At 36.2% G+C, this 27,189-nt stretch overlaps 1 protein-coding gene across 2 annotated transcripts; it reads left to right on the top strand.

Moving 5' to 3' along the window:
• The first annotated feature begins 543 nt into the window (after window positions 1-543).
• On the top strand, window positions 544-25,815 carry LOC148823460 (retinoic acid receptor RXR-gamma-A-like). Of its 2 annotated transcripts, none has more exons than XM_088927690.1 (10): window positions 544-699; window positions 15,702-15,961; window positions 17,663-17,810; window positions 18,344-18,523; window positions 22,186-22,346; window positions 22,672-22,801; window positions 23,012-23,144; window positions 23,668-23,759; window positions 24,057-24,162; window positions 24,857-25,815. In XM_088927690.1, the coding sequence occupies exons 1-10, from the start codon at window positions 669-671 to the stop codon at window positions 25,002-25,004; spliced, it is 1,389 nt and encodes a 462-aa protein (XP_088783816.1). In that variant the 5' UTR covers window positions 544-668; the 3' UTR covers window positions 25,005-25,815. The 2 variants fall into 2 exon arrangements, with proteins under 2 accessions (XP_088783816.1, XP_088783817.1); XM_088927691.1 differs by having other exon boundaries at window positions 556-699; window positions 15,716-15,961.
• The last annotated feature ends 1,374 nt before the right edge of the window (window positions 25,816-27,189 follow it).

Below are 27,189 nucleotides of genomic sequence, written 5' to 3'. Positions count from 1 at the left end.
CACAGCCTTTCCAAAGCAGCATTACCCTATACACGTTCATTTCGTCAATTTCAAACAATATCATTTCCTCGATAAAATAACGGGGGGCTGAGTTTAAGTATGTTGATACTGTAACAAATATGAGCTTAATTATGTTGTACTGTAATATCAGTAAACAAGAACTAAAACTCTGGGTGTTTTTGATGATAATGAAATGTTTAGACAACAAAATCCAACAATGTTATTTATTTTAAATGCAAAACGTAACATCGTTAGATATAAAAACGCGTTTTGTGGTTTAAAGGAGGAGAGAGCGCGCTTGGGTTTGCTGACGTTCACCACTCGGGATGGAACATTTTCTGTCTTTCTTTTCACGAAATGTCCTTTCCCAGAAAATTTGAAAATGTCCAAAATAAATACAAAGAGCTGTCCGGGGATGCGACCGCTGTTAAACCGGGCGGTTACACAGAAACCCTGATCTGATGATAACAGCGAGTGATGCGGTCGTTGGGATTATCCCAGTTTTCGCCACCCCCTTAGCGGGGCCCCTCTGTGTGCCAGTCCTGCTGTAGCAGCAGTGAGAGTTCAGTCGGGTTGGGGAGAGGAATTCAGAGGGAGATGCTGCTGTCTGTGACGGCGCAGCTACAACAACCCTAAGGAAACCACCCAGCAAATAAACTCATCTCGCAATGGATAATAATGACGCGTTTCTGCACCTCAGTAAGTGGCCTTTCCGCCTTGAAGATTTCACCGTCGTTGGTTCCTTGTGCAGTTTTATTTAGTTTTCCCGTCCGTGTGCCACGCTTGCGATGTACTGTACGGCGTGCTTCCCCTGCCTTTTCCAATTGCAGGGTCTGGCAAACTGAATTCCATCAGCGGACTTTAGACGGGATATAAATCCAATGGCCGTGTTATCTGTTTAGCTAGCACTTGTCTTGCAGTAATGTTTATTGACAAGAAGGCTGTGCCAGTGTAGAAAGTCAGGTGATAGCAATTCTCCCTCTCTCAGACAGGGTCAGGGGTTGGCAGTTTAATTACTCTTATGTAATATATGGCCTTTCTAGCGCGTCTCCTACTAAACTGTTTGCAGCTGAATCGCTATTTATTAGTCTGCAATGGTACGGAAGACGTCAAGTACTTGTAAGAGGAGCTGGGACTTTTTGCCACTTTGCAGAAAAGTTAATCTGGCCAACCTAACTAAATGGGACTTGACGTACAGTGCTGGACAGTTTTTAGAAAAGACGTCTTAATGGGCACAGTACAACTGCCTTAAATACATTAGTGTTTTTTTTTCAAAGTACAGATATAACGCATATTTGTTAAGGAGTCCACATGCGTGTGTAGCTTAATACCAGATTTCTTGAGACAGATCTATGTAGTCGCACGTCTGAATGTTCTGCAATATTGATGCTATAATTTGCCCGTTACAGACATGGATACACAACACCGTGCTACGGCTTGATATTAAACAAATAGACAGGGAATGGAACATTATTTTTCAACACGATGGCTTGAACCTGAGAAAAAGCGGGCAAACCTGAATATTTCGTTTCTTGTTCCATCTATGGAAAAGATGTAAAGACACAGCGCCTGCATGTTGTTTTTTCCATAGGTTTTGCGCTGTTTCCGTGAATTGCAGTCAACGAAAGTTGATTTTTATGAAAGATCTTAAGTAAAGACCGAAATAAAATCTGTTTGAATTTTTCTATATACGGCTGAATTCAGTATTGAGTTGTGAGTGACTACTGCCTAAGATTTGTTAGGGAAGTCATCCACGATTCTATTACCTGAAGGTGCCAAAAAAAATGTGTGTAAAGATAAAGATGTTTCTCGTTATTTGGCAGCTGTGGTTAAGATAGATTTGTGGTTAAAGTCTTGTCACGTTGATTTATCTTTAAAAACAGTTTATTTGTCAACAGCAGCTTTTAATAAAACTAACTCAAGGATTTTTGAAGCTCTGTTTTAAAATATTAATTTAAAAAGATTTTAAAAAGTGATAGTAAAATTGGGAAACATAACTGTATAGCTGAATACTGTTTCAATGTCACCTTAAATTTGTCCTTTAATACACATTTTGTTCTGGGTAAAGGCTTCAGCAAAATTAATATTTAGGCCTACAGTTGTTGCTCCTGCATAGTGTTGTGTAGGGCAGAGAAAACTGTTCTGTGGAATGTATTTGTGTTAACCTGAGATTTGTTTGATACTGTGGACTTTGACATCCAGTGTCAATAATTTCCTTGTTTGAAGATCTGAGAGCTCTTGCTGCTCCACAGTATGACAGAGTACAGTGGATTTGTTGTTTTAAACCTTGGTCTCTGATAATACTCACTGATATGATCTAAAGTTGTTGCTTCTGATTGGATAGTCGTGTTACTCTAGTGTTCTCTAAAGCATCAAGTAACTCTTTTCAGGCAAGAAATTGCATGTTTATAACATCTGTGAAAGTTAAGAGTCATAACAATATTAATATTAGAGTTGTATTTTGTGAGCTGTAGATGTTTAAAGACTATTTTTGGAATTTCACATTTAACATTCAAGGGAATTACTGGATATTTGGCTGTGTCCTACAAACCAGGATAAGTGGACTGACGATGGATGGTGGATATCTTGGACAACTGTGGGAAACTTTATTTTAAATATTACTATAATGTGCTATCTTCAGTATTGAATCACTAAAAAAGAAATATTGCTTTACACTATTACAACAGGAGAAGTGCATGATTGCAAGCTGACCAGTTTCAGAGTGTGTTGCATTCTGTTGGTTAAACATGCAGTGTCATCTGTCCTTGGGAGAAATTGCTTAATGTGAAAGTTACATACAGACGCACTTAAACTAAATCAGCCTTCCCAGTGACCACTGGTATGAGATCAGTAAATATTTTACTGTCTGGTAAGCATGTCAGAGGTCATAATGAATTATAATAGCGTCTTGAAAAATAAATTGTCTACTTAATAAATTAAAAACTGTTATACCGCATTTGTTGAGATAATTATAGAAAATTATGTTATACAACATAACATAACATAACAAAATGTGAGTGAATCCTTCTATGTGTTAAATGTACCTCTAAAATTACACAGCTTAAATGAAATGCAGGAAGTCACCAAATTCATTGTAGTCTTTACATTTTCCAGGAAATTACTTTAAAATTTATTTTAAACAACCACCCACATTTTCTAACATTATTGCTGTGGAAGAGCATGTATTTATTTGATCAAATACTCCATAAGAAATTGGAAAGTGGGTTGTTTATTGCTCTCAGCTAAGCTATGTTTTATCTTTTGCATTACGGAATCTACACAGGGACAACATTTGTGGAGAGTTTTATGAACTAGGTTGCAAGAAAACAGGATCTAAGAATCCTTCTGTGTTGCTGACCACTGAGATTTAAAAAAAAGGGTTGTAGTTCATTTTCACAGCATCCATTAACAACTCATCTTGTAATATACTTCTTCCTCTCCCCTCAATTCTTTGTAAATTGGATACTTTTGATTTCTATTATAAGGTTTTTAAAATGTCTTCGTAACATGGTTGTTCTGTCTTGCAGTCCGTAATGTTCTCTAATGTCACAGTCTGCCTCAAGGCTTGCTGATACCACTGAATTAATTGAATTATATTCAATTCATTATGTACCGAGTACGATAATCTTCTGGTTCACTGTGTTTTGTTTCATGTCAAAAGGTGTAATACTGCTTATTAAAACCTTTTTCTAGTTTAAGAAACATGGAAGGAAATTGGGATTTTATTAATGTGTTTTAAAATAAAAGTTTAGTAGTAAAGCTTGTATGTGACTGATCATATATAGGTCATAGCCTGAAAAAATAAGAAGTTAAGATTCTGAAGCCTACAGTCTTATAAACCAAACAGTTTGGTTATAAAGAAGTCTAACTCTTTTCAGAGGATAGTCAGTTCACTGGTATTATCTAATAGTATCAAAACTAACAAACCCTGTATGTGATTTAAGGCCAGCTGGTCAGACAAATTTATATTATGTTCCTTGTTATTGTGCAAGCTTAATTACTGTTGTGTAGATATAAAATACTGTATGGTGATGAAGTAATGCTATTAAAAGAGCAAAATGAAAATGTAGTTATTTTTCATGATGTGGAAATTGAAATGTAATTGGTCTGGATAGTATGTACTTTTGTTTATCCTCCTTATATTAAACTTGATACAGTATCCTTTATGCCATGAAGAAAAAAATACTGTAAATCTAAAATTTAAAATCAAATTGCTTGATTGGAATTTTTGTTTTCACATGCCTCAATTTGTGTTTGGGTTACCACATTTGCTTATATTTTTCTGGAAATTAATACTTGTGTTTCTTACATCTGGATTAAATTCAAGATTTGACCATATTCAGAATGTGTCTCTCGATGGCCACCTATTGTTTGCTAGATACCCAAAGAAAAGCCCCTATCAAGTATTACTTTTGCAATTTGTAATTGGCAGTAGGTTGGATGTTCTGATTGAATTTGAGCCCTAGTTGAATTTCTATTACTTTAATCTTCTAGTGGGTCTCTGAAAGCCGAAATGATTCACAGCCTTCTTGCTACTTTGAGATGTAATCTTGAAATGCTTTCAAAGACAAACGCTATTGTCTTTGAAACATGAACCCATGTACCGCTAACATTTATTTAATTATGTGCTTTAATAGGAGGTACAAAGCCCATGTTGTCTCTTTAGGTATGCAAATGCCATTTTTATCAGCAGATGTTGTAAAGGGACTCTAGGAGAGGGATTGATTTGCTGGCTCACAGTGTACCTGTAATGCACTTTGAAAGCATAATGTGATCTGTTTTGTTCCCAACCTGGCTATTGTGAGTTATGATTTCAATGGATTTAAAGTGACTCAGATTCATAGAGAAAAGCAAATGTTTTACATACTAAAAATCAAGCAAGCCTGAGGAAGATTAAATCTAGAAAGCAATATTAAGATTTAATATTACTCTAAATTGATTTATGCGACCAATTGGGTGTTCTTAATGTAAAGTATTTTTTACACATTATGTTTATCTTTATGATCTTGAGGCATCAATTTAATTCATAAATGCGATTTTTGAATTAACATGGTAATACAGTATGTCAACACGGCACACAATATACATAAAGCAGTCATTATTTGTGTTACAGCAGAATCAGTACCATAACCTGGAAGTGGTCAAGTGGTTTCTGCTTAAATTGCGTTGTATAAATCTGTTTGGAAGGAGGTTTGTATTGGTTAAACATCTATTTATTTTGGCAGTGGATACTTACTGTATTTTCATCACTTTAAAACGTAACTCCCAAAACTGGAGAAATCTTACGGTAAGGTATACTGGGGCCTTTTTAGCTACTTCAGTTGAATTTGCACTTCAAACATTGTGGGATTGTTTTTAGCCTGTTATTTTTAATTTGTGTTATTTCTCTCAATGCAGAAGAAGATAGAAATGGAAATAAAGAATCTATTAAATAACATTCAGCATGCACCGATATGCAGCGCAACTGTGACAATTACCAAATGTGCAACGACCCTGTCTTCTAATGAGCATGTTATGTGCCCTAGTTACAGCAGTCGTAGTTACAGAGCTACTGGGGACATTCAGAAAGAAGCAACACTTTCAGTTGCTTAATTCTGATTATGACTTAAGAAAAAAGAACTTACTGTATACCTTGAAAACAAAGAAGACCATGAATTTTAATGTTACTCCATAAGCAAATTAGATTTTAGCTACAAAGGTTATTTGCTCACATTTTTAATATCATTAGACACCCAGGTTTGACTGTGGCAGCCAAATGTCAGATAATACTCCTGCGTTCTGCAACTCTTAAATCATTGGAAGAACTGTAGGCTGATTTAGCTCCTGAAAAACATGCTGCTAAAACAACAGGTGTTCCTGAGCAGATAGTTGTACTGACGCTGTGAGCCTGATGAAAAATAATCTGATCTGCAGCAATAAACGGTTCTTCTTGGACTGATCTGAAGATAATCTTTCTAATCCAGCACCGGGCACAGTCTTTTGTTTTTTGCATCTTCGCTCCTGTTTAGCCACTTGTCGTGTCTGGTTTCACAGCTCTGTTGTCTGCTGTATGTGCTGGAAATGATTTAGTTTATCTCACTATGTGGCACCCACTACATTCAACTCCTTGTGAAAATGTTACTGGATCTTCTGGCTACCCGCACTGTAAGTATCCTAGATTCAGAGAATGGCATGATTTGTTTTATTGAAATTAAAAGGTAATGTTCATATTTTCAGTTCCTACTGTATGTGCGTTCACTTTTGTGTTCGTATAGGAACTTTTAAGTATCATCTTGTCATTTTTCTGTCTGTAATAAACTGTTTTTTTTTGTAGCAACTGGCCATGCTACGTTCATCCTCCTGTGAAATGAGTACTTTTCTTTGTTCACTCTAGTTGGGATCAGTCTATTTTTAAAGCTGCATGCGCTCAAATTACTCATGAATATTTCTTAATTCTTTTCAAACAGGTAGATTAAGTCTGTCTCACAAATACATGTGACATTCAACTGTCAATATATTTTTTGTGATAAAAGAAAACCCACTTACAGCTGATTCAGTTTTATCATGACATTTGAGGTTGAACTAAAATGACCTAATCTATCAGTGTATATTATATTATTTGTGTGGGACATACATTCGTAATGTGTTCTTCAGTCTGAAGACCTGTAAACTGAAGACAGTTTTTTTTTATTTCAAAATGAAAGAAAAACTAGATCTTGTGCATAGGAGGACATTTGTAGTCACAGTGAATGATTAGAAGAACAGCTGAACTAGACAGATTGAGAAAAAGAACCATGCCACATTCCTTGCTTGTATTTTCTTAGTTTTATATTAACTGTATTTTAAATTGAGAAAATAAATAAAACCCTTTATCATTAACATTATGTCAAATTCAGTTATCACATTTCAAGCCCAGTCTAGTAAGTCCACGCATATTCAAGATCTCTTTGTTTTGGGAAGCAGAGATAAAATTTAAAGACTTAGCCAGAAAATATTTAAAGAACCTGGTAATTATTTGAATTCATCAAAACATTGTTAGATTGGCATATCTGGAATCTGGCAGCCTGAAAACCCTCCAGTCTCTGTGTCATTTTTTACTTTTCTGCTCACTTTTGGTTAATTATTAGACAATCTGTCATCAGAAACATGGATACTCTACTGTCTATTTGCTTTTTAAATGCATGTTGATGCCTTAGTTTATAGAGGCTCAGTATTTATAGAACGATATAAAACTGTACAGAATTTTAATGAGTTAATTTATGTTTTGGGCTTTTTTGGTGCAAATGCACAATACCAGGAACTGTTAATTCCTGCATAACCCTTTATGTAGGGGCCTCATTTTTAGCATGAGGGTCATGTGAATTTTAAAATGTTTTATTCTTACGTAAGTTTCTTTTTGTATGAAGTGAGTCAATTGTACAATGTATATATATTTGTCATGGAATGTTGCCTGCATTTACAATACACTATGAATTCTCAATTAAGGACAAAGAAACTCTTTCAATGTGATGTCCCTGGCCCCTGATAGCCAATTAATTTGAATTGTTTCTACTTCCCAGTAATTAATAAGTAAATGAATGGGTTCCTTTTACAGCAGTGTAGTGCTTACAATGAAACTGCTCTGTTCTGGCTGCAGTCCAAGACAAAGAACTATCCCACTGGGCTTCATTCTGATAAACACTGTCAGTCCTTTGCTGTGAATGTAATTATAGCTATCAGTGACAGAGGGCTCAGGTAAAACATCATGGTTGAGCTAATCTCTTCCTTTTTCTACAGTTCATTTTCACTGGGAAATATTATACCCATGGCTACTATTCCATAGGTGGAGGAAGTCTCACGTCTTAAATCATACTTTTTCATTTGTCCAGCTATTATTTTAATACATGAACCTTTAACTGATACCAGTAGAGAAGACTAGTGAGATTGCCCCTAATGGTTTGTTGTTATGTTTTGTCTGTGATGTAACAATGTAAAATAATCAATGTTAGGTGAGTTAATGTGGGCTGAAGATTGAGAAGCTAAGCTAATTTTCTTTCACATGGCTTGATTCCCCAAAACCACCTAAAGCACTGTGCTTCACAAAGTGTTATATTAAGACATCTTTCTCCTTCTTTTCTCGGCCCGGTTTAAAAGTTGTTAATGATATCTGGTGTTCATTTCATTACACAGAAGTTTTCATTGGTTTCTTTCAAGTTAAACACGCGCTACTTGTATTTTTAAGACCAATGTTCAATTTTAGCAATTGTATTTTGAGTAAAAAATTGGAGTGCTTCATTAATTAAAGTTTTATTATTTTAATTTAACAATTAAAAGGCTAGACTTGTTTCATGATTTATATTCATATTACAGGTGAGGTTTAGATTTGACATTAAATTAGTCAATAGTTTTTCTGTAAGGTCACATGAAGTAGGGTCATAAAAGTAGCCTCAGGTATGAGCTTGCCTAGGCTACTGGTAGAAGCAGTACAGTGTCATCAGTCAATCACTGGGGACTCTCATGTTCTGGAGTTACAGTAGCACCCACTCATAATTCTCCTTCAGGATTCGTTGGTGATAAAAGATGCTGTCAGCCCTCATTCATGTTTGCTTGATTTACATTATACAGTAGATTGAAAGTCCCCTTTACTGCAGGTCCTGTTTGAAAGCATTAATGGGATTGAAGATAAGATCACTTTATTAGCCAGATACAATTTCTTGCATTAGGAATTTGTCTTTTCGCATACCCCAGCTTGCTCTCCATGAGACACACAGGCACACAGACGGGGAGAGAGAAGCCTGGGGTCAGAACGCCGGATCAGCCATTTATATGGTGCCCCTGGAGCAGCTGAGGTTAAGGGCCTTGCTCAGGGGCCCAACGAAGTAGGATTCCTCTGCCGGCCACGCAATTTGAACCCGTAACCTTCCAGCCACAGCCGCAGATCCTTAGCCACAGTGCCACAACTCCTTTCTTGACATTTGTGAGAAGAAAAAAGTGTGATTTTCCAGTATTCAGAATTTTCCATGGACGTCAGTCATGTCTTTGTTATGTGTCCAGTTTGTACAGTATGCCTGTCTTTACTTCAAAAGTTTGGTGAGGCAAGCAAACCATACCCAAAACAAAATAATATGAAGCAGAGACAATGTGAAAATAGAGCATCATCAAATTTGAACCAAACAATATCGAGATTAAATATTTTTGTTATGTGTTTCTCTGGATAAACATGAAGGAGTATTGAATTCTGGATATAGGTTTTATAATGTGAGATTTCATGATTTAGGCTACACCTTGTGTATTGAATTAAGAATTTTAGTTAATAGCAAAACAAAATCTTCTACTTGCATACCCTGCAAAACAAATGTCTTGGATTTCTTAGTCCCAGCCTTAACATTTTTCAGTCAACGTTTTGAATTCATATATACATACATTTCAATGAGCTTGGTAAGCTCATTGCATTTTATATATTTCTCTGGAGCCCATTGCTCTTTTATTTAAATAACAGTTTAAAATTTATGGTTGTTTTGAATGTAATTCTGAATGCACAGTACCTTGCTTCAGTTGGAAAAAGCACTGCTTCACACTGCTGATCTAATGGGGAGTGTCATTTCTGCCAATAGAATTTTCTATGTGGATGTCCAGTAGCAGATTGCTTCTTTACCTGTGTCCAACTGTTTCAGCCTGAAACTCCCAGCCATGTACTCATCGATCGAAGACATTGACCTTTTGTTGGTGGGATCAAGGGATTTTGACGGCAGCATCACAAATGGATTTGCAGTGTTGGTTTCTGCTATTATTCTGCTATTATTATTATTGTTGAAAATTTGAGGTTAAAATTCTATTTTTTTTTTAGGGAAGAGACCTGCCAGTCTTCTCTCACAGCTTAATCCAGTTTGGACTTATCAGTTTTTTGTGTTTGCAGAAGATGTGGAAAAAATATTCTTAATGTAACTGTAAACTAATTGGTCAACACATTCAAATCTACCTAGCAACACTTATCCCCAGTTAGGAAAGAACTACCTGAAATAGTAATTTGGGGGAATTATGAAGGATGTATATAACACTGATCTAAGAAACTGAATTTGACCTTCTTTGGGTATTCTATGTTGATGAAGTTATGTTACAGCTCTTTGTTACCTACAGTATATGTCTATATTTTGTCAGATGAAAAACAGAGGAGAATCCTGTAGCAACAGCAGTTTTACAGGTTCATTTAGATATTCAGCAGTACATAATTCAGTTTCAGGGCAGGCAGACCAGGTTCATCGTTAAAGTTCTTTCGTTCATGAAAAATTAAAATTTGCAAGTTGTACGGGGAGTTTTGAGAAAACAGTTTTTTCCTATCCTTGTTCCTTGTTTGTGGTAATTTAAAGCTTTTCCAAAAATGTTTTCTGTTTTGTTTTTTTCTGAGTTTATAAGTTCACCTTGTAACTTCTGTTGGCAATTACAAAAATTACAAAATCAATATGCTAGAATGTATTTCTTGTTATGTTTGTGCTTGACATAATCTGCTGAAGGAATGCTTTATCGTCTTCACCATGACCAAGACATCATGGAAAAAACTAGATGAGATTTTATCGTGAGGAATTTGAATTGTCATTTAAATTCTGTTCATTTAATCTTGGGTTATGCTTGGAGGCTAGAATCTGTAGTAGTAGTTTAATGCAGGTATGGGACTGCAAAACTATTACGAGCAAGCTACACATTCAGATATTCTGCACTAGTCTGCTGGTCTGTTGCACAATCCTAGGTGTATAGGTTTAATGTGGTATTGAATATATGTAGCTTTTCTGAAAAAAATGTAGCAGCATGCTATGTTGCTCTTGTTCTTAATTAACTCCTGGTAACAGTGGTATCTTATATAGCTGCTGTTTAGGTAAGACATTTGGACCAGCCAGTCAAGAATCAAAGTACCAGAATTTGTTACAACTCTACCAGATCAAACTGTATGTAATGTATTGAATAGATAGTTGCATATGTTGCTGTAGCCATTGTACTACAAGACGTCTGTGGAGTTAAAAGGGATGTGTTTGAAGGGATGAAATGAAGAATAATTCAAATAAGTGCTTAAGTATTAATACTGTACTGTATTTTTGTAACTTATGCAGGACAACAAAAGAAAAAAGGATTGTGATATAATGTTGTCAGCTTGTTCAGGAGATTAGGAGACTGTGTTTAATCAGGTTCTGTTTAATGTCTTCAGCCAGAGGGGCTTAAGCGGTAGGTTGTGTTTGACTATGTTTGCCCCAGTCTGGACAGCTGGGCTCCTGGTAGATAAACTGGTTGGAGATGCTTACGGAGGGATAAGAGGATTTAGTGCCACAATTGATCAGACATCAAACTCTTTTAGAAATAAATGAATGTATTCTTCAGTGGATTGGGTGATGGAAGGGAGGGTACTTTGGAGGGGGGTGCATGGATTAGGTTGTTTAATCTACCTAATGTATGTTCTATATTTAGTAACCTAATAAAATTAAATGATATTTGCTTTCTATTGTTGTGCAATCTGAGGATCTTAGATTAAATTCATTGCTCTAATCATTATTATGATATTATGGACAATTTGGTAATTATTCAGATGCAAACTATAGTAAAACTGTTAGTCACTTGCTTCTGTCTTACTATTACATCTAAAATATAAGCTAATAATAGATTATTATTGACTATGTATATCATAATATCATAACAATATCAGCATATTGAAAGTTTGTCACATTTAAGCAATCAAGATTTCTGATGTAACAGCATTTTCCACCTTTGTTTTGTTGCGTGTTTCTAAAAACTAGGTCTGTCTTCATTAATACTTGTGGCTGCAATAAATCCAATGATCTTTTGTTGTTCTGCATTTCATAGCATCAGTGTTTTCTTGGAAGTGTCAGTATTTCCACATTTTATCTTCTTGAACCTTCTCCAAAGATAATTTTAGGAGACTGCATTTCAATGTCTCCCAAAAAAGACTTGTGTAATGATGTATTTTAAGAATATCACATTGAAGTGAAGGATACAGGAGGAGTGCGTTACAGAAAATGTAATGAATCTCTCTTTCTTATGTTCTTTGCAAGAAACACTGATCAGCCACTGATCAGCTTGTGTGTAAAACAGCTATGAGTTTTCCTTTCCCATTACATGTTCCCATACACAGCCACAATTTTGTGCTTTTAATTTAAGATGTTATTGATGCTTTTGAACTCCGTTGGAACAAAGTGTTTCTGACCTTTGAGTTAGAACTGAACTGATCAAAGGTCAGTTTTTTCAGTGTTTGGAAATCGAGTTTGACTTCCAGACACAACTAATAGTTCAATGTAGGTTATTTCTAATTACTCAGAACATGGCCTTGCTTCTTAGACATTAAGTTAATCATAACTTTAGCTTCCACTGTCCCCATTGTGGAAAACATGATTGGAAAATGTCAATATATTCCCTAAAACGGGTGAAGAGTGTAGTGTTTAGAATTGAGTGTAACACAAGAGTGCAATAAGTGCACAGTTTTCCCCTGTTCACTTGTAAGTGTACAAAATTTAACTGTAATATCTTACCATTGTGTATGAAATTAAAATGCAGCAAATGTATTAAGCAAAGATTACGGAGACATTATTTGATACTGATATTTGATATTGATTTGAATTAAAGATGCTTGTATCCATGTTTAATGTTTAATACTGATTTATATTATTTGGACTGATAATAAGTAATACATCTATCTAAAGCTGAAGCCTTCACATTCACATTTTACAAATTTTAATAAAATATTACTGCATTTCATTAACAACTTTGAACTTAATAGCAAAACTTGGCTTCTGTGTTTCTGGCATTCAGAGATAGTTTTGGTTCAGAGATGGAGTTGGTTCAAATCCTACTTATGGCACAAGTTTAAAACATAGATGTTTAAGACTGCCAAACGAATATTATAAGGGGCAACTTCATCTCATTGAACAGAGCGACATTGGTTAATGGCTGCAGTCCATCGAAGTGATGTTAACTGGATTAATACTTCATAATTAAGCTTGTACATTCTAATTAGACTAATTTAAACGCTCAGGATGCTACTTTTAAATACTCATTCTGCAGACTGAGGGCTTATTTTAGCATAAAGTCTTGTATTATATTGAAATTAATGATTTTACTGATTCTGATTTGATTCACACAGCTGTATTGTGAAGAATGGTATAGGAGAGTGGTCGTGTGTTTTGTACAGTAATTTGAATAAAAAATCTACCTTTGGCTTCATGAAGCAAATTGAAAACGTTCAAAATGTATTACCAGGCTCTCTGCTTGAATTACTCTCCTTTAAAAAAAGTACTTGTAATACATTTTTGTATCTGTCTGCAGTTGTTTTAGCATACAGTATGCAGGTGTTTCTCCTCCATGAAAATAAGCCATTTGGAAGTGACATTTTGTGACAAGCAGCAGTAAGAGGAATAGACCTTGCTGCGGGCCACTGTGTCGCTGGTGTGCGGTGTGTGTTGACTGAGTAGCCAGGAGCAGTGACACTTGGCAATGTGAGTCTGTCAGTAAGCCCAATGTTTCTAAACCCTCACAACAGCTGCTACACAGAACAGGCAGAGATACCAGCTCATACTGGAAGTGTCTGCTACGTACTATTTCAGTGCAGAAGCCTTTCAGAATAGTTCAGGGAGAAATCCTTGCAGAGATGGTAATTATTCAGATGCAAACTATATTATATTGCAGCTCAAGCTCTGGCTTTGTAACAAAAAAAAAACTGCACCTGAAAATACACCAAGGTTTCCAAAATGTGATTGGAAAGTGCAACCATGTAATGATCCATAGCAGTGAAGCCTGATAGGATATTTGGTCTATTTCATAGATCTTCAACCAGAAGTTAAACTAATTAGCTTAAATGAACTTTTAAAATGTGTGATGTCCATATGTATGATAAGATGTCCTGTAGCGCTGAATGCGTCAACGTTTGTTATCTATATGGGATTTGTGTTGATCTAATTCAAACATGCATTCCTATATTAGCATATTTTTCACCCTACAGCCAGGTAGGTATTGTTTTGTATGTTTTGTATGCAATTACTATACAGATTTTTGGTTATTTAAGAATATTACGAACTGGTCATTTGTAAAAACTGTTCATTTGGCATAACATTCTTTGTGACATATACTTATTTCATCACTGGGTCTCTGTGTCTGGTTAATAAGGAGAATTCTATTTCATACAGTATTTAACAGTCAGTTAATTAGAAGAGTGAGTACCCATTCGGACACATCACGTTGTGATGGTTTGTATTTCATATTAATAATATCCGGAACAAGTCTATTCATCTACATGGTAGATAAACTTAAGAATGGTTTATTTTAGGCTGTACTGTCGCTTCGTAATGGAAAGATCAGATCTTTAAATTCTTCTTTCTTTGGGATGAAATGCTCATATAAATGCAAGGAATTATTTTTTTGTAATTACTACCTCTCTTTTGAGAAAGTTTATTATAATTTCTTTTAATTGAGAATGACAGTGCTTTGAGACTGCTATCAAATTCTTAACATGTCACTATTCTTGTAAAACAAGTACACAGTTTGATATTCATATAAATAAAGGAATATATGTTTAATCCAGTCTGTTGTTCATCAATATTATACATCTTTGGTGTGTTGTTTGCCAATATCTTGAGTGCTAGATTTAGCAATCAGGAAAAAAGCCTTAAATGTAAGTGTCCAAAAGTCAGTCCTGTCCAAAATCTAAATCCATTTTGAGTAATGTGAGAGCAGTTGGCACAGGTCTCAGTGGCACTGTTGATTTAGCACTACAGAATGCAGATGCCATGCCATAATATCATAATGACTGACAGATTTTCTAGCTGAGTTTGGCCATCTAAACACTTGTTTATATTCTCAGACCAAAAAAAAAAACACTGAAGCTAAGCAAACCTTATTTAATTTGTACTGAGGGATATTTTCAATCAATTAATATAGCTATATATCACTGGATATAACTTTACATTTGACAAATTTATATATAACAAAACATTGCATTCACACGATATGTTACAGGATCCGTGTCATTTACAGTGGACAAAATAATACTAATTCTAATGAATTCAGATAAAAAAATTCACCAGTCTTTAGAGTTCATATGGTCATTCGTGATTATATGTACTGTATAGTCAGGCACAAACATCCAAATACTTCTTTCTTGGTATTTGGTGAAGGCTAGTTAATGATAATGCTGGTGTAATAACAGCAGATATTTAAGTCATTGCTAGTAAAAAAATTAACACTTCAAAAGTCTTGTGGATGTGCTGTATCCAGTACACATACAAGTAGTGATGGGAAAATAGTTTGTACAGCAGTGACACCTGTACAAAGCACAATGGGTTTATTGACACATTTGAAGCTTTCAATGAATTAATTTGTCCTCAGGAAAAAATATTTTTAAACAAATTAGCTCACTATATGTCATAGTCATACAATGTTTGTAGATGCTAGCTATGTTAACATTCTTTTCTGGGTTTGCATTTTTATATTATACTCACAGGTAAATGAAGTGAAAAAATTCCTCGTTTCATTAAAACTCTGAATTAGGCCCATGTGTCTGCTTATCTTTATTCTAATCTACTATGCTTGCTTTTAGTACACCCAGAGAATTACATTATTAACAACAAGAAATTGAGAGTTAGAGCAAGTTTGGTTGTTCGTGATCAAGTGATATAAAATTGTAATTATGCATCTGTAGGGAAGTCACTTATGCGTTTCTCTCAAACTGTGATGTTTTGTTCTGATTGCAGATTCTTCTGTGCAGGTAAATCACGCCTCTGTGACCTCTCCTCCATCTCAGCCTGCAATGAACACCATGGTCGGACACCCATCAGTGATCAGTGCTTCGATCAATTCCTCAAGGCCAGTTCCATCACCAATGAACACTATGGGATCCCCTATCAATGGACTAGCTTCGCCTTATTCAGTTATAACATCCTCATTAGCCTCGCCATCTGTTTCTATGCCATTGACGCCTGGTATGAACTTCGGTTCATTAAATAGTCCACAGGTAGGTACAGTATCTCTCCTTCACTGCAGCAGTGGATTAGGATTAGGCTTCCCTCAATTCTGAATTGGATGGGATTCAGTTGTGCATTCCACCAGGGCATTTATTTAATATTTGTAGTGCTCCTGAAAAATGTCCCTTTGTCACAAAAACACGTTCCAAATTCATGTGCGTTTCTAGGCGCATCCTTTATATGTTTTGCTATTACAATTGCTGGAATTTTACCGTTGTATCCATTTGTCCACAAATACAGTAGCTCATATTTAAATATTTGAAGAAGATGAGGCACTATCACAAGAATTTAAGCCGGGCAATGCTCGCACTTTTAAATGATATTTTAGAAAAGATGTCACGTTTCATTTTGGAATGTCAGATTTTTTCTCGCTGCTGTTATAGGAATTGACATTGTGTGCCTTCAGCTTGGAGGGGAACATTTTCCTGGCTTTTGCAGTGATGAGGAGTGACAGGCCAGACCCATGGGAATGAGTAGCTTGCCAGTTAATGGAACCTTAACCGAGTTTCTTTCTCAAATGTTATACATCTTTACTTCGAGCATTAAGATACCATTTCTAAGTAGCTGTACTACTAGTTTTACTACGTTTTCTTTGTGATGTTGCTACATGAATTTGAAATGTATGTATGAACTAGAAATGTGATGTTTTTCTTTATGTCAGTTGTTGCATTCATCTGTATGTCTTTGACTCAGTGCAGCTGAATCAGGTGTTGGTAACTGTAATGGTTTATTGGTTTTATTTTCACTTCTAGGAATGTGTTTGCTTTTCTTGTTTAATGTTTATTTTGGCTGTTTTAAATTGTATCTGTTGGCCTCTGTTATCATGGACCAAGTTAACTCAGGACCTCAGGTTGATCTCAGTTAACTTAACAGACTAAGTCAAGACTGTGTTGGTCTGTGCCTGAAGGGATTCAGTTTCTTGATTTTCCTGCACTGTTTAAGTAGTGAAATAATCCAGATATTATTGAATTCAGTGCCTAGACTTAGAATCAGTGAATCCGTTTAGAAAGAAACACTTTGCTTTTTCCCATTTTCTAGATTACACCTTCTCATCTTTTAATTATATTTTGTTCTAGTGCAAGATTTACTTTGCATGGAGAGTTAGCTTTTTAGAAAAACACTCAATTATAAATGACGTACCATTATTTAACGTATTCAGCAGAGCATCTATAATCTACATCTGATGTGCTTAACATTAAATTTGCAGACTACAAATATTTAGGTCAGTCCTGTTTTGCTTTACATGCCAAGAAGTCTGTTCTCCTTAGGAGGAATGCAGGTAGAAATAACTAACTGCTGTCTTGTTCAGTGGCTTTTAGGTCAATTCATTGTACTCAGCGTGGGGAGAACATTCAAGAGCGCTACCCTTAATAGTCACGCAAAGCAAAGTTGCCGTTTCCTTTTTTTTTTAGTAGACTGAAAATCTGCTGACCTCTACTGGGGAATAGATGAACTGCAAGCAATGGCAACGACTTTTATTGAATGTTTCGTGAAAACGCACATAATTGCATGAACAGTGCAACGCTGTGCTGTAGTTCTTTGGCATTATTCTCCCTCATCTTCCATTTAAACAGCTCTTCCATATTATTGACACTTACTTCCATAATGGCCAAAGGGTGAATGGCCCAGAGATGGTGAAGATGCTTGAAGCACTTCAGTATACCTGATGACCACTTCTTTCTTTTTTTCAGATGAGTTCAATGAATAATGTAAGCAGTACGGAAGATATTAAACCTCCCCCTGGGCTTTCTGGAATTGGAAATTTAAGCAGCTACCAGTCTATGAGTCCAGGATCTTTATCCAAACATATTTGTGCAATATGTGGCGATCGATCATCGGGTAATTACACTGCACCTTGTTCATCCTTTCTTTTGTGTATTTTTTTTTAGGATGCTAAACTGTTGACACCTAATACCAAAGACTACTTGCTTAATAAAGGAACTTTCCTCAAGTAAAGCAAGAGTCTTCCCATTTATATTTAATATAAGATCAATGAAATTCCCAATCGTAGGATTCCTTAAATAATCAAGACCTTGGAACAGAAAGCTTGAAACATTGTGCATCTTTTATGATACAACTCCACAAGAAAATATGAATTGCTCCGAAGAGTTCTTACTTTTCTAGCGATTTCATCCCAGTGTTAATAGATGAGCTGAGTGGCATCTTATTTAGGACAGTTTACCAGGAGAACCACAGGAACTGTAGGAAATATGTTAAAAGTGTAATGACTATGTCACACTCTTAGATGTTCAGAGTAGGTGTGACAAGATTTTGAGAAAAAAACACATCAGTAAATCAAGCTACACTTCTTCCTGTATCTGTTGTGCACCGTTCAGTGATCCCCGACACTGACAATCCTGTCATCTTCACAGGCAAGCACTACGGGGTGTATAGTTGCGAAGGATGCAAAGGCTTCTTCAAAAGGACCATCAGAAAAGACCTTACCTACACGTGTCGCGACAACAAAGAGTGCCTGATCGACAAGCGCCAGCGTAATCGGTGTCAGTACTGCCGCTATCAAAAATGTCTAGCAATGGGCATGAAAAGAGAAGGTAGGTTACAAAGACATGAAATACATACAATATAGAATTAATAACATCATATCAAACTAGTGGAAGGTTGCATAATTCTTTGACGAAAGTCTGAACCCTAACCTACCAAAACCCTGAGCTAGGGTTAGGGTTAGGATTCCTACAACATGTAGAGAATGTTTGATGGCATGGTTGTGTTTTAGGAGAGAAAAGAAATTTAGGAAAAGTGATATGTCAGCGTTATCTTTACATTTTTTTTCTTGCATATATGGCTCTATGCACTGCATTGCCCTAAATGGGAATGTTGTCTAAATTGCCCTAAAAGGAAAAGTTTAAAGGAAACTGGTTATACTTTTCAATCTCTTGCATTTTGGCATGAATTGCTATTGCGTATTAAGAGATACAGCCAAAATGTATTGGGTATTCCTGTCTTTTAACCTATGTAAGCCTGGAAACACATTTATTGAGAACACCATTGAACATGAAATTTCAAATACCAGAACACTTATCAAAAAATAGAATTCTACCATTGTTGTCACATTATTTTTGGTTTTCAGAGATTACTTAGACTTTTTACACTAATATTTGGATACACGGAGGTATATTTTCCACCCAAATGAGTAGAAGGTTGCATTAGCTTTTTTAGGGCTAATCTGAACTGTAACCCTAACCTACCAAACCCTGAGCTAGGGTTAGGGTTAGGATTCCTACAACATGTAGAGAATGTTTGATGGCATGGCTGTGTTTGGGGAGAGAAAAGAAATTTAGGAAAAGTGATATGTCAGTGTTATCTTTACATTTTTTTTCTTGCATATATGGCTCTATGCACTGCATTGCCCTAAATGGGAATGTTGTCTACATTGCCCTAAAAGGAAAAGTTTAAAGGAAACTGGTTATACTTTTCAATCTCTTGCATTTTGGCATGAATTGCTATTGCGTATTAAGAGATACAGCCAAAATGTATTGGGTATTCCTGTCTTTTAACCTATGTAAGCCTGGAAACACATTTATTGAGAACACCATTGAACATGAAATTTCCAATACCAGAACACTTATCAAAAAATAGAATTCTACCATTGTTGTCGCATTATTTTTGGTTTTCAGAGATTACTTAGACTTTTTACACTAATATTTGGATACACGGAGGTATATTTTCCACCCAAATGAGTAGAAGGTTGCATTAGCTTTTTTAGGGCTAATCTGAACCGTAACCCTAACCTACCAAACCCTGAGCTAGGGTTAGGGTTAGGATTCCTACAACATGTAGAGAATGTTTGATGGCATGGCTGTGTTTGGGGAGAGAAAAGAAATTTAGGAAAAGTGATATGTCAGTGTTATCTTTACATTTTTTTTTTCTTGCATATATGGCTCTATGCACTGCATTGCCCTAAATGGGAATGTTGTCTAAATTGCCCTAAAAGGAAAAGTTTAAAGGAAACTGGTTATACTTTTCAATCTCTTGCATTTTGGCATGAATTGCTATTGCGTATTAAGAGATACAGCCAAAATGTATTGGGTATTCCTGTCTTTTAACCTATGTAAGCCTGGAAACACATTTATTGAGAACACCATTGAACATGAAATTTCCAATACCAGAACACTTATCAAAAAATAGAATTCTACCATTGTTGTCACATTATTTTTGGTTTTCAGAGATTACTTAGACTTTTTACACTAATATTTGGATACACGGAGGTATATTTTCCACCCAAATGAGTAGAAGGTTGCATTAGCTTTTTTAGGGCTAATCTGAACCATAACCCTAACCTACCAAACCCTGAGCTAGGGTTAGGGTTAGGATTCCTACAACATGTAGAGAATGTTTGATGGCATGGCTGTGTTTGGGGAGAGAAAAGAAATTTAGGAAAAGTGATATGTCAGTGTTATCTTTACTTTTTTTTTTCTTGCATATATGGCTCTATGCACTGCATTGCCCTAAATGGGAATGTTGTCTAAATTGCCCTAAAAGGAAAAGTTTAAAGGAAACTGGTTATACTTTTCAATCTCTTGCATTTTGGCATGAATTGCTATTGCGTATTAAGAGATACAGCCAAAATGTATTGGGTATTCCTGTCTTTTAACCTATGTAAGCCTGGAAACACATTTATTGAGAACACCATTGAACATGAAATTTCCAATACCAGAACACTTATCAAAAAATAGAATTCTACCATTGTTGTCACATTATTTTTGGTTTTCAGAGATTACTTAGACTTTTTACACTAATATTTGGATACACGGAGGTATATTTTCCACCCAAATGAGTAGAAGGTTGCATTAGCTTTTTTAGGGCTAATCTGAACCGTAACCCTAACCTACCAAACCCTGAGCTAGGGTTAGGGTTAGGATTCCTACAACATGTAGAGAATGTTTGATGGCATGGCTGTGTTTGGGGAGAGAAAAGAAATTTAGGAAAAGTGATATGTCAGTGTTATCTTTACATTTTTTTTTCTTGCATATATGGCTCTATGCACTGCATTGCCCTAAATGGGAATGTTGTCTAAATTGCCCTAAAAGGAAAAGTTTAAAGGAAACTGGTTATACTTTTCAATCTCTTGCATTTTGGCATGGAATACACTGGCATATTAATAGATTAGCCACAATTTATAAGGTATTTCTGACTCTTAACCTAAATTTGTAGTATGGAAAACGGAGAATGTTTGATGGCATGGCTGTGTTTTAAGACAGAAATTTAGGAAAAGTAAAATGTCAGCGTTATTTTCACATTATTTTCTTGCATATACAGTATAATAAATTACACTAGAAGAAACAAAGAATCTTGAGTTCTTTCTGTGTAATATTCATTGTATGCTGATGCAGAATTCTTGAGGATATCCATCCATTTATTTTCTAGTAGCTGTATCCAATGCAGGGTCGCAGCAGAGACGGAGCCCTTCCCAGCAAGCAACAGGCGCAAGGCAGGATACACCATGAACAGGACACTGGTCCATCACAGAACAGACACACACACACACTCAGTTCAGGGCCATGTTTTTCCAGAATCCACATAACCAAGAAGTTTGTGTCTAGACTGTTGAGGAAACCAGAGCACCCAAAGGAAACATGCGCAGAATCGGGATAAATATACAATCTCCACGCAGACAGCACCCCAGAAATTGAATCCATGGTCACTGCACTGTGAAACTACAATGCTGAACACTTCACTACTGTCCTGCCTGTTATATATGATAATATATTAGAATAATATGCTTGTTGTCTCCCTCACGACCCTGTACTTGACAATGTGGTTAGAAAATTGATGGAATAATAATAATAACTGTATAGATAATTATTATATTTTATAGAGTAAATATAGAGTAAATATTATAGGAAATTAATTAACTTAAGTATTTTGAATCATTTTGAATCATTGAGGTTCCTGAGAGGCTTCAGTATTTGCAGCATCTGAGTTCACATAAGCACAAATCGATGCTTTTCTAAAGCCTTGTATCTTCTGCTCTTTGAAGCCCGCTGGGTTTTAGGGAGAGTTGTTACACTTAAGGGTATTTCTTGTTTTTTTTTCTCGAAAGGGTAGTTTCAATCCAGATTTTCCTCATACCTGACCTTTTGTAAATGTCACTTGGCGTTCCCTTTTTTTTATACTTCGGTTAACTTAAAATAAAAAAAAAACTACAAAAAAGGCGAAAGATTTTGCACTCACGAGGCCCTGACTCATCTTTCAGCCGTCCAGGAGGAGAGACAGCGGGGCAGAGAGAAGAGTGACAACGAAGTGGAGTCCACAAGCAACTACAATGAAGACATGCCAGTGGAGAAAATTCTGGAAGCTGAGCTTGCAGTGGAGCCAAAGACGGAAACATATATGGATGCCAGTCTGGGAAACTCAGTATGTACTTTGCAAGAGTGTAAGATAAAAAATCATATCCATTTCCTACATGTGCTATCATGATTTGACACATAGTCAATTTGCTTTTGAGCTGTAAGAGTACAAGGATGTTTCCTGTATTTCAAATGATTCTTTTGAATCTCTGTGCTCTGTGCCGATGCCAAATTGTGTCATGCATGAAGCACAAAAGATTTATTTAAATGCTTAGTTTCTGTCAGAAAAGAAATATCATAGTCAAAACAACTGGTTATTACAGAGTTTCTGTAGTGCTGTCTTTACAGCAACCATGTCTAGTGTGGTAATGTGTCTCTCCTTCTCTTGTCAGTCTAATGATCCTGTTACCAACATCTGCCAAGCAGCTGACAAACAGCTCTTCACTCTCGTGGAGTGGGCTAAGAGAATCCCCCACTTCTCTGAACTACCTCTCGATGATCAAGTCATTCTTTTGCGGGCAGGTAAATTAAAGTGGTTATAAAACGGTGTTTCTACCTCTCAAAAGAAATGTTTCACTGCTTATATTGTCTGTTCTGGCCAGTGGTGAGATGGTTGAAAAGAAACTGTCCAGGCAAGACTTAAACCTTAGCTTGTCGTCACAATCTGCTGTGCTTTTTAAAGTGTAATAGCAATAGCTGGACGTCTCTAGTGTGTTTTTCTGTTGTTTTCAGGTTGGAATGAATTGCTCATCGCCTCCTTTTCTCACCGCTCAGTCACTGTGAAAGATGGCATCCTCCTGGCCACTGGATTGCATGTCCATCGCAGCAGTGCACATAGCGCTGGGGTTGGATCGATTTTCGATAGGTATACTGGAATTCATGTGCTCTCAGTCTAACTTAGCACTCTCTACTTGTATTGTGACACTAGCTGTACTGTACTGAAGAAGAGCATAACCAGGATAAAACACTTTCTCATACTGTATGACTGTATATTGTTACTTACCTCAACTTCCAGTTTAATAACAGCTTAATAAAGTGACTTAAAATATACAAATTTTTTCTCAACCTGAAGGTCTGCATGAGGAGCTACTGAGATGTCTGCATAGCATCAGAAGTGGGAACTATAGGTGCCTGTTGATTAGCCATTCTTATGATGAATATAAGCAATTATTTGTTTTAGATTTAAAATTCAGATACCTATGTTTATTTCAAGGATGTTATTATCCAAAAGAAATTTCTCCATCAGTATAAAAACTACATGCATTTTTTGTATAAAAATAATACATACATTTTAAAATGGCACTTAGTTTGATACAGTAACACAGTTTGAGCCAGCCATCAATAATAATAATAATAATAATAATAATAATAATACATTATTTCTACAGAGTTCTTACTGAGCTAGTGTCAAAGATGAAAGACATGCAGATGGACAAAACAGAATTAGGGTGCCTGCGAGCCATTGTTCTTTTTAATCCAGGTAAGAAGCTTTTCATTCAAAATGTGAATGTGCATGTTTATTTTAATCTTCTATAAATCTTCAGAAAAACAGGACAGTTTTCAAATCACTGTGCTCCCATGCAAAATCTCCAGAACTTACTCTATCTCCAAATCAACGTCTTCAAATCTAAACAGTTTTGAAAACTGACCATTCCCGGCTACTCTCATCAAACCTGGAACAACTTTTGCTGTGGAGAACAAAAAAGATATGTTCCGACAGTCTCAAGACATATTGTGAGGTACAGGTCTTTGAATTACTTGACCTTTTTTGTTGTAGATGCAAAGGGCTTATCGAACCCATCTGAAGTGGAGGGACTGAGGGAGAAAGTGTATGCGTCACTTGAGGCTTATACAAAACAGAAATACCCTGAGCAGCCTGGCAGGTACGTGTCCTTGTTCCAGTAGTGCTTAACCACCTCTGAGACGAATCCTATGAATCCTGTACTTTCAGCACATATGTCTGTTGTAATAACCGTCAAAGTAGTAGGTCGTGAAACACGTGCACCTGTTTTTTTTTAACCTTTTACAGCCTTTAACATGCTAAGCTCAATTATCTGATGAGCTTTATCTTTATTCAGCATGGTGGCGCAGTGTTTAGAATTGCTGCTTTGAAGTCCTGAGGCTGTAGGTTCAATTCCAGACCTTTAGAGACTCTGCATGGAGTTTCTATGTTCTCTCTGTGTGGTTTCATGTGGGCTTCCTCCCATAGTGCAACACTGTACTGGGAGGTTGGCTTCTGGGAAAATTGCCCCTGGTGTGACTGTCTGTGTCTGTGTACTCAGTGATGGACTGGTGTCCACAGTGTATTCTGCTTTATGCCTGTGCTTGTCAAGGATAGGCCCTGGCTCGTGTGTGATCTGAACTGGAAGAAGCGCTTAGAAAATGGGAGGATGGCTAGTTTTAGTTGGAGCCTGTGCTGACAAACAGTGGGCACAAGGAAGGAGACAGCCTGAAAGGGATGCCAGTAGAAAAAAAAATAACACTGACAAGAAGACGAACGTTTTTTGGTACATTAAAATAGCCGCTGTCCTTTCAAAGTGCACGAGAAACACCATTTGTCTTTTCCTCCTATTTCAGATTTGCCAAGCTTTTGCTGCGACTTCCAGCTCTCCGGTCCATTGGTTTGAAATGCCTAGAGCATCTCTTCTTCTTCAAGCTAATTGGAGACACCCCCATAGACACCTTCCTAATGGAAATGCTTGAAGCACCACACCAAATAACATGACATAGACCTCTTCCTTTTGTAAATATTTTGAAGACTATGTAATTGATATTAAAAATGATTACATTGTAAACTACATATTTTGTATCATGTCCAAGCACAATTATTAGTGTGGAAATTTATAATGGGATTTAAACAGCTCTGTCAAATGATTTTCATAGAAATGTAACAGCAAGGTTTTGTAAATAGATCATTCGAGTTATAGTTTCCAATTTAATAGTGGCTTAATGCAATGTACATCAAATTTTATTTAACAATAAACTGTTCAAACAGAAACTGTCAGAAGCCATGAATTTCTAGAAGATGTACTGCAGGAAAAACAGCTTTGCACTTTGTTTTCATTTTGAAATGCAATTTTTGTAGGTCATAAATTTGCAAAAACAGATAATAAATACAGATACTGTTATGTAGATTGTTACAAATTAACAACCTTTTATACAAAAGGAGCAAATGATGAACTAGGCCAAAAAAAGTGTCTAAAAGTATAAAATTAATCGTGTGCCAATTATATGTAATTTAAAATATTAATTTAAAGGGATTTAGTTACATTAATAGAGCTTGATAAATCATAAAATCCGTAGTTATTTGCCCATTCTGAAAATCAGGCTGTAGTTGTTCAGAATGCAAATATATCACTAATGCGCCGCTAGGTGGCAGGTTTTGAAAAGAAATCGTCCCTCTTTGCTGTACTGTATTTAAGCAGTTCTGTTTGTACTATTTTTTTAATTCTCAAAATGACAGTCTTACACACTAATTGCACAAAATCGTCTCACCGTCTGCTTCAAGGTAAATATGTAATAAAAACTTGACTCCATCTTTGTCTCAGTTTTACTTAAGTTCAGTATACTCGGTTTTATTCCTTGAGGTTATGCATACATTGTTTGTATAATGAGTCAAACTCTTTATTACCAAAGTTGCACCAGCAAAAATAAAACTGGAAAAATAGAGAAATGAGGTTATTCATCAGCAGGTACAGTGGCATGGTGTTTAGCTCTGCTAACTCACACATCTTGGGTCCCAGGGTTGTTTGTGAACTGGGGCTTTGGGCTCTGGGCGTTTGTTCCTCGCCGTGAAATTCTGTTTTCAGGCGTCCTCCAGCTTCCCGTTATGGAAGACAGGTAGGATAGGCTGATGGGTGTCGCCAAATTGTCCCCATGCGCGTCCCTTTAAGCGTATCGTCCTACCTTGTGCCCTGTGCGTCGGGGATCGGCTCTGTGGGTCGCTGTGACCCTTATCAGAAATAAACGGCTTTCTGATGATGAATGGAATTTTTTTCAACAACTCAATTCTTCCGCACAGCAAACAAAGCTTGTGTTCTATTGATGAGTAATATTGGGGGGGGGTCATTTTGTCTAGGGAAAAAACCTGGTACAGAAGTAAGCCCCTATGTCTTCATTCATATAAAATTGGTATGCTTTGTTAACCAGAGACCGACGAGTATTCAAGTGGAATGTGATTGGTGGTGGATTTAAAAGTTTCAATTTTTAAGTCAGTATTTAACGATTTAATGCATCATGTGTTTATACAGAAGCAAAAAATAAATGGATCAGAGTCATGATAAAGCTTCTTTTCCTGAACTGATTTTACTACATACCGTAGAAGCTGTTTGGTCGGTATCGGCATTTACAATTCTTCGTTTATTCTCTCTGTTGGTAAACCAGTATTTTTTGCTACTAATATAGTCTCAACACGAACACGTCTGGGCATGGTTGAACAAGGTCTGTGTTTACCTGAAATTTGGAAGATAAGCATGATTCTGAAATGTAAATGCCCTACTCAAAATTGTCGCTCCACGTAAACGTGGGTGGTTTTCAAAACTGGCAACAAATCGAAAAGCTGCCGAAGACTTACTTCCTAGAGTACACTATCCAAACATTTTTAGATCAAATATGATTTGTTTGTACGATTTGTTGAATGTCAATAAGAGTTTAACACCGACACCAATGAAAAACCGTCCATGACATCGGTCAGCCCTTTCCTACTGTATATGCACACACAAAGCTGGACTTAAAAGCGGTCTATCACAATTAAAGCGAAACAATATACTTTTACAGCCTACCATAAAAGTCAGAATAATTCATCCACAACTTAACTGCGCATCACGGTCAGAAAGTTTTCAGATTGCCATTCTATTTAATGATATTCCTGCAAATGTCAATCACTTTTCCTAACATTTCAGTGCTGCCTG

Source organism: Atractosteus spatula, chromosome 11, assembly GCF_055471065.1.
Source record: "Atractosteus spatula isolate fAtrSpa1 chromosome 11, fAtrSpa1.hap1, whole genome shotgun sequence".
Taxonomy (NCBI): domain Eukaryota; kingdom Metazoa; phylum Chordata; class Actinopteri; order Semionotiformes; family Lepisosteidae; genus Atractosteus; species Atractosteus spatula.
Note: the sequence above shows the minus strand (reverse complement) of the source record. Positions and strands in the feature narration are given on the sequence as shown.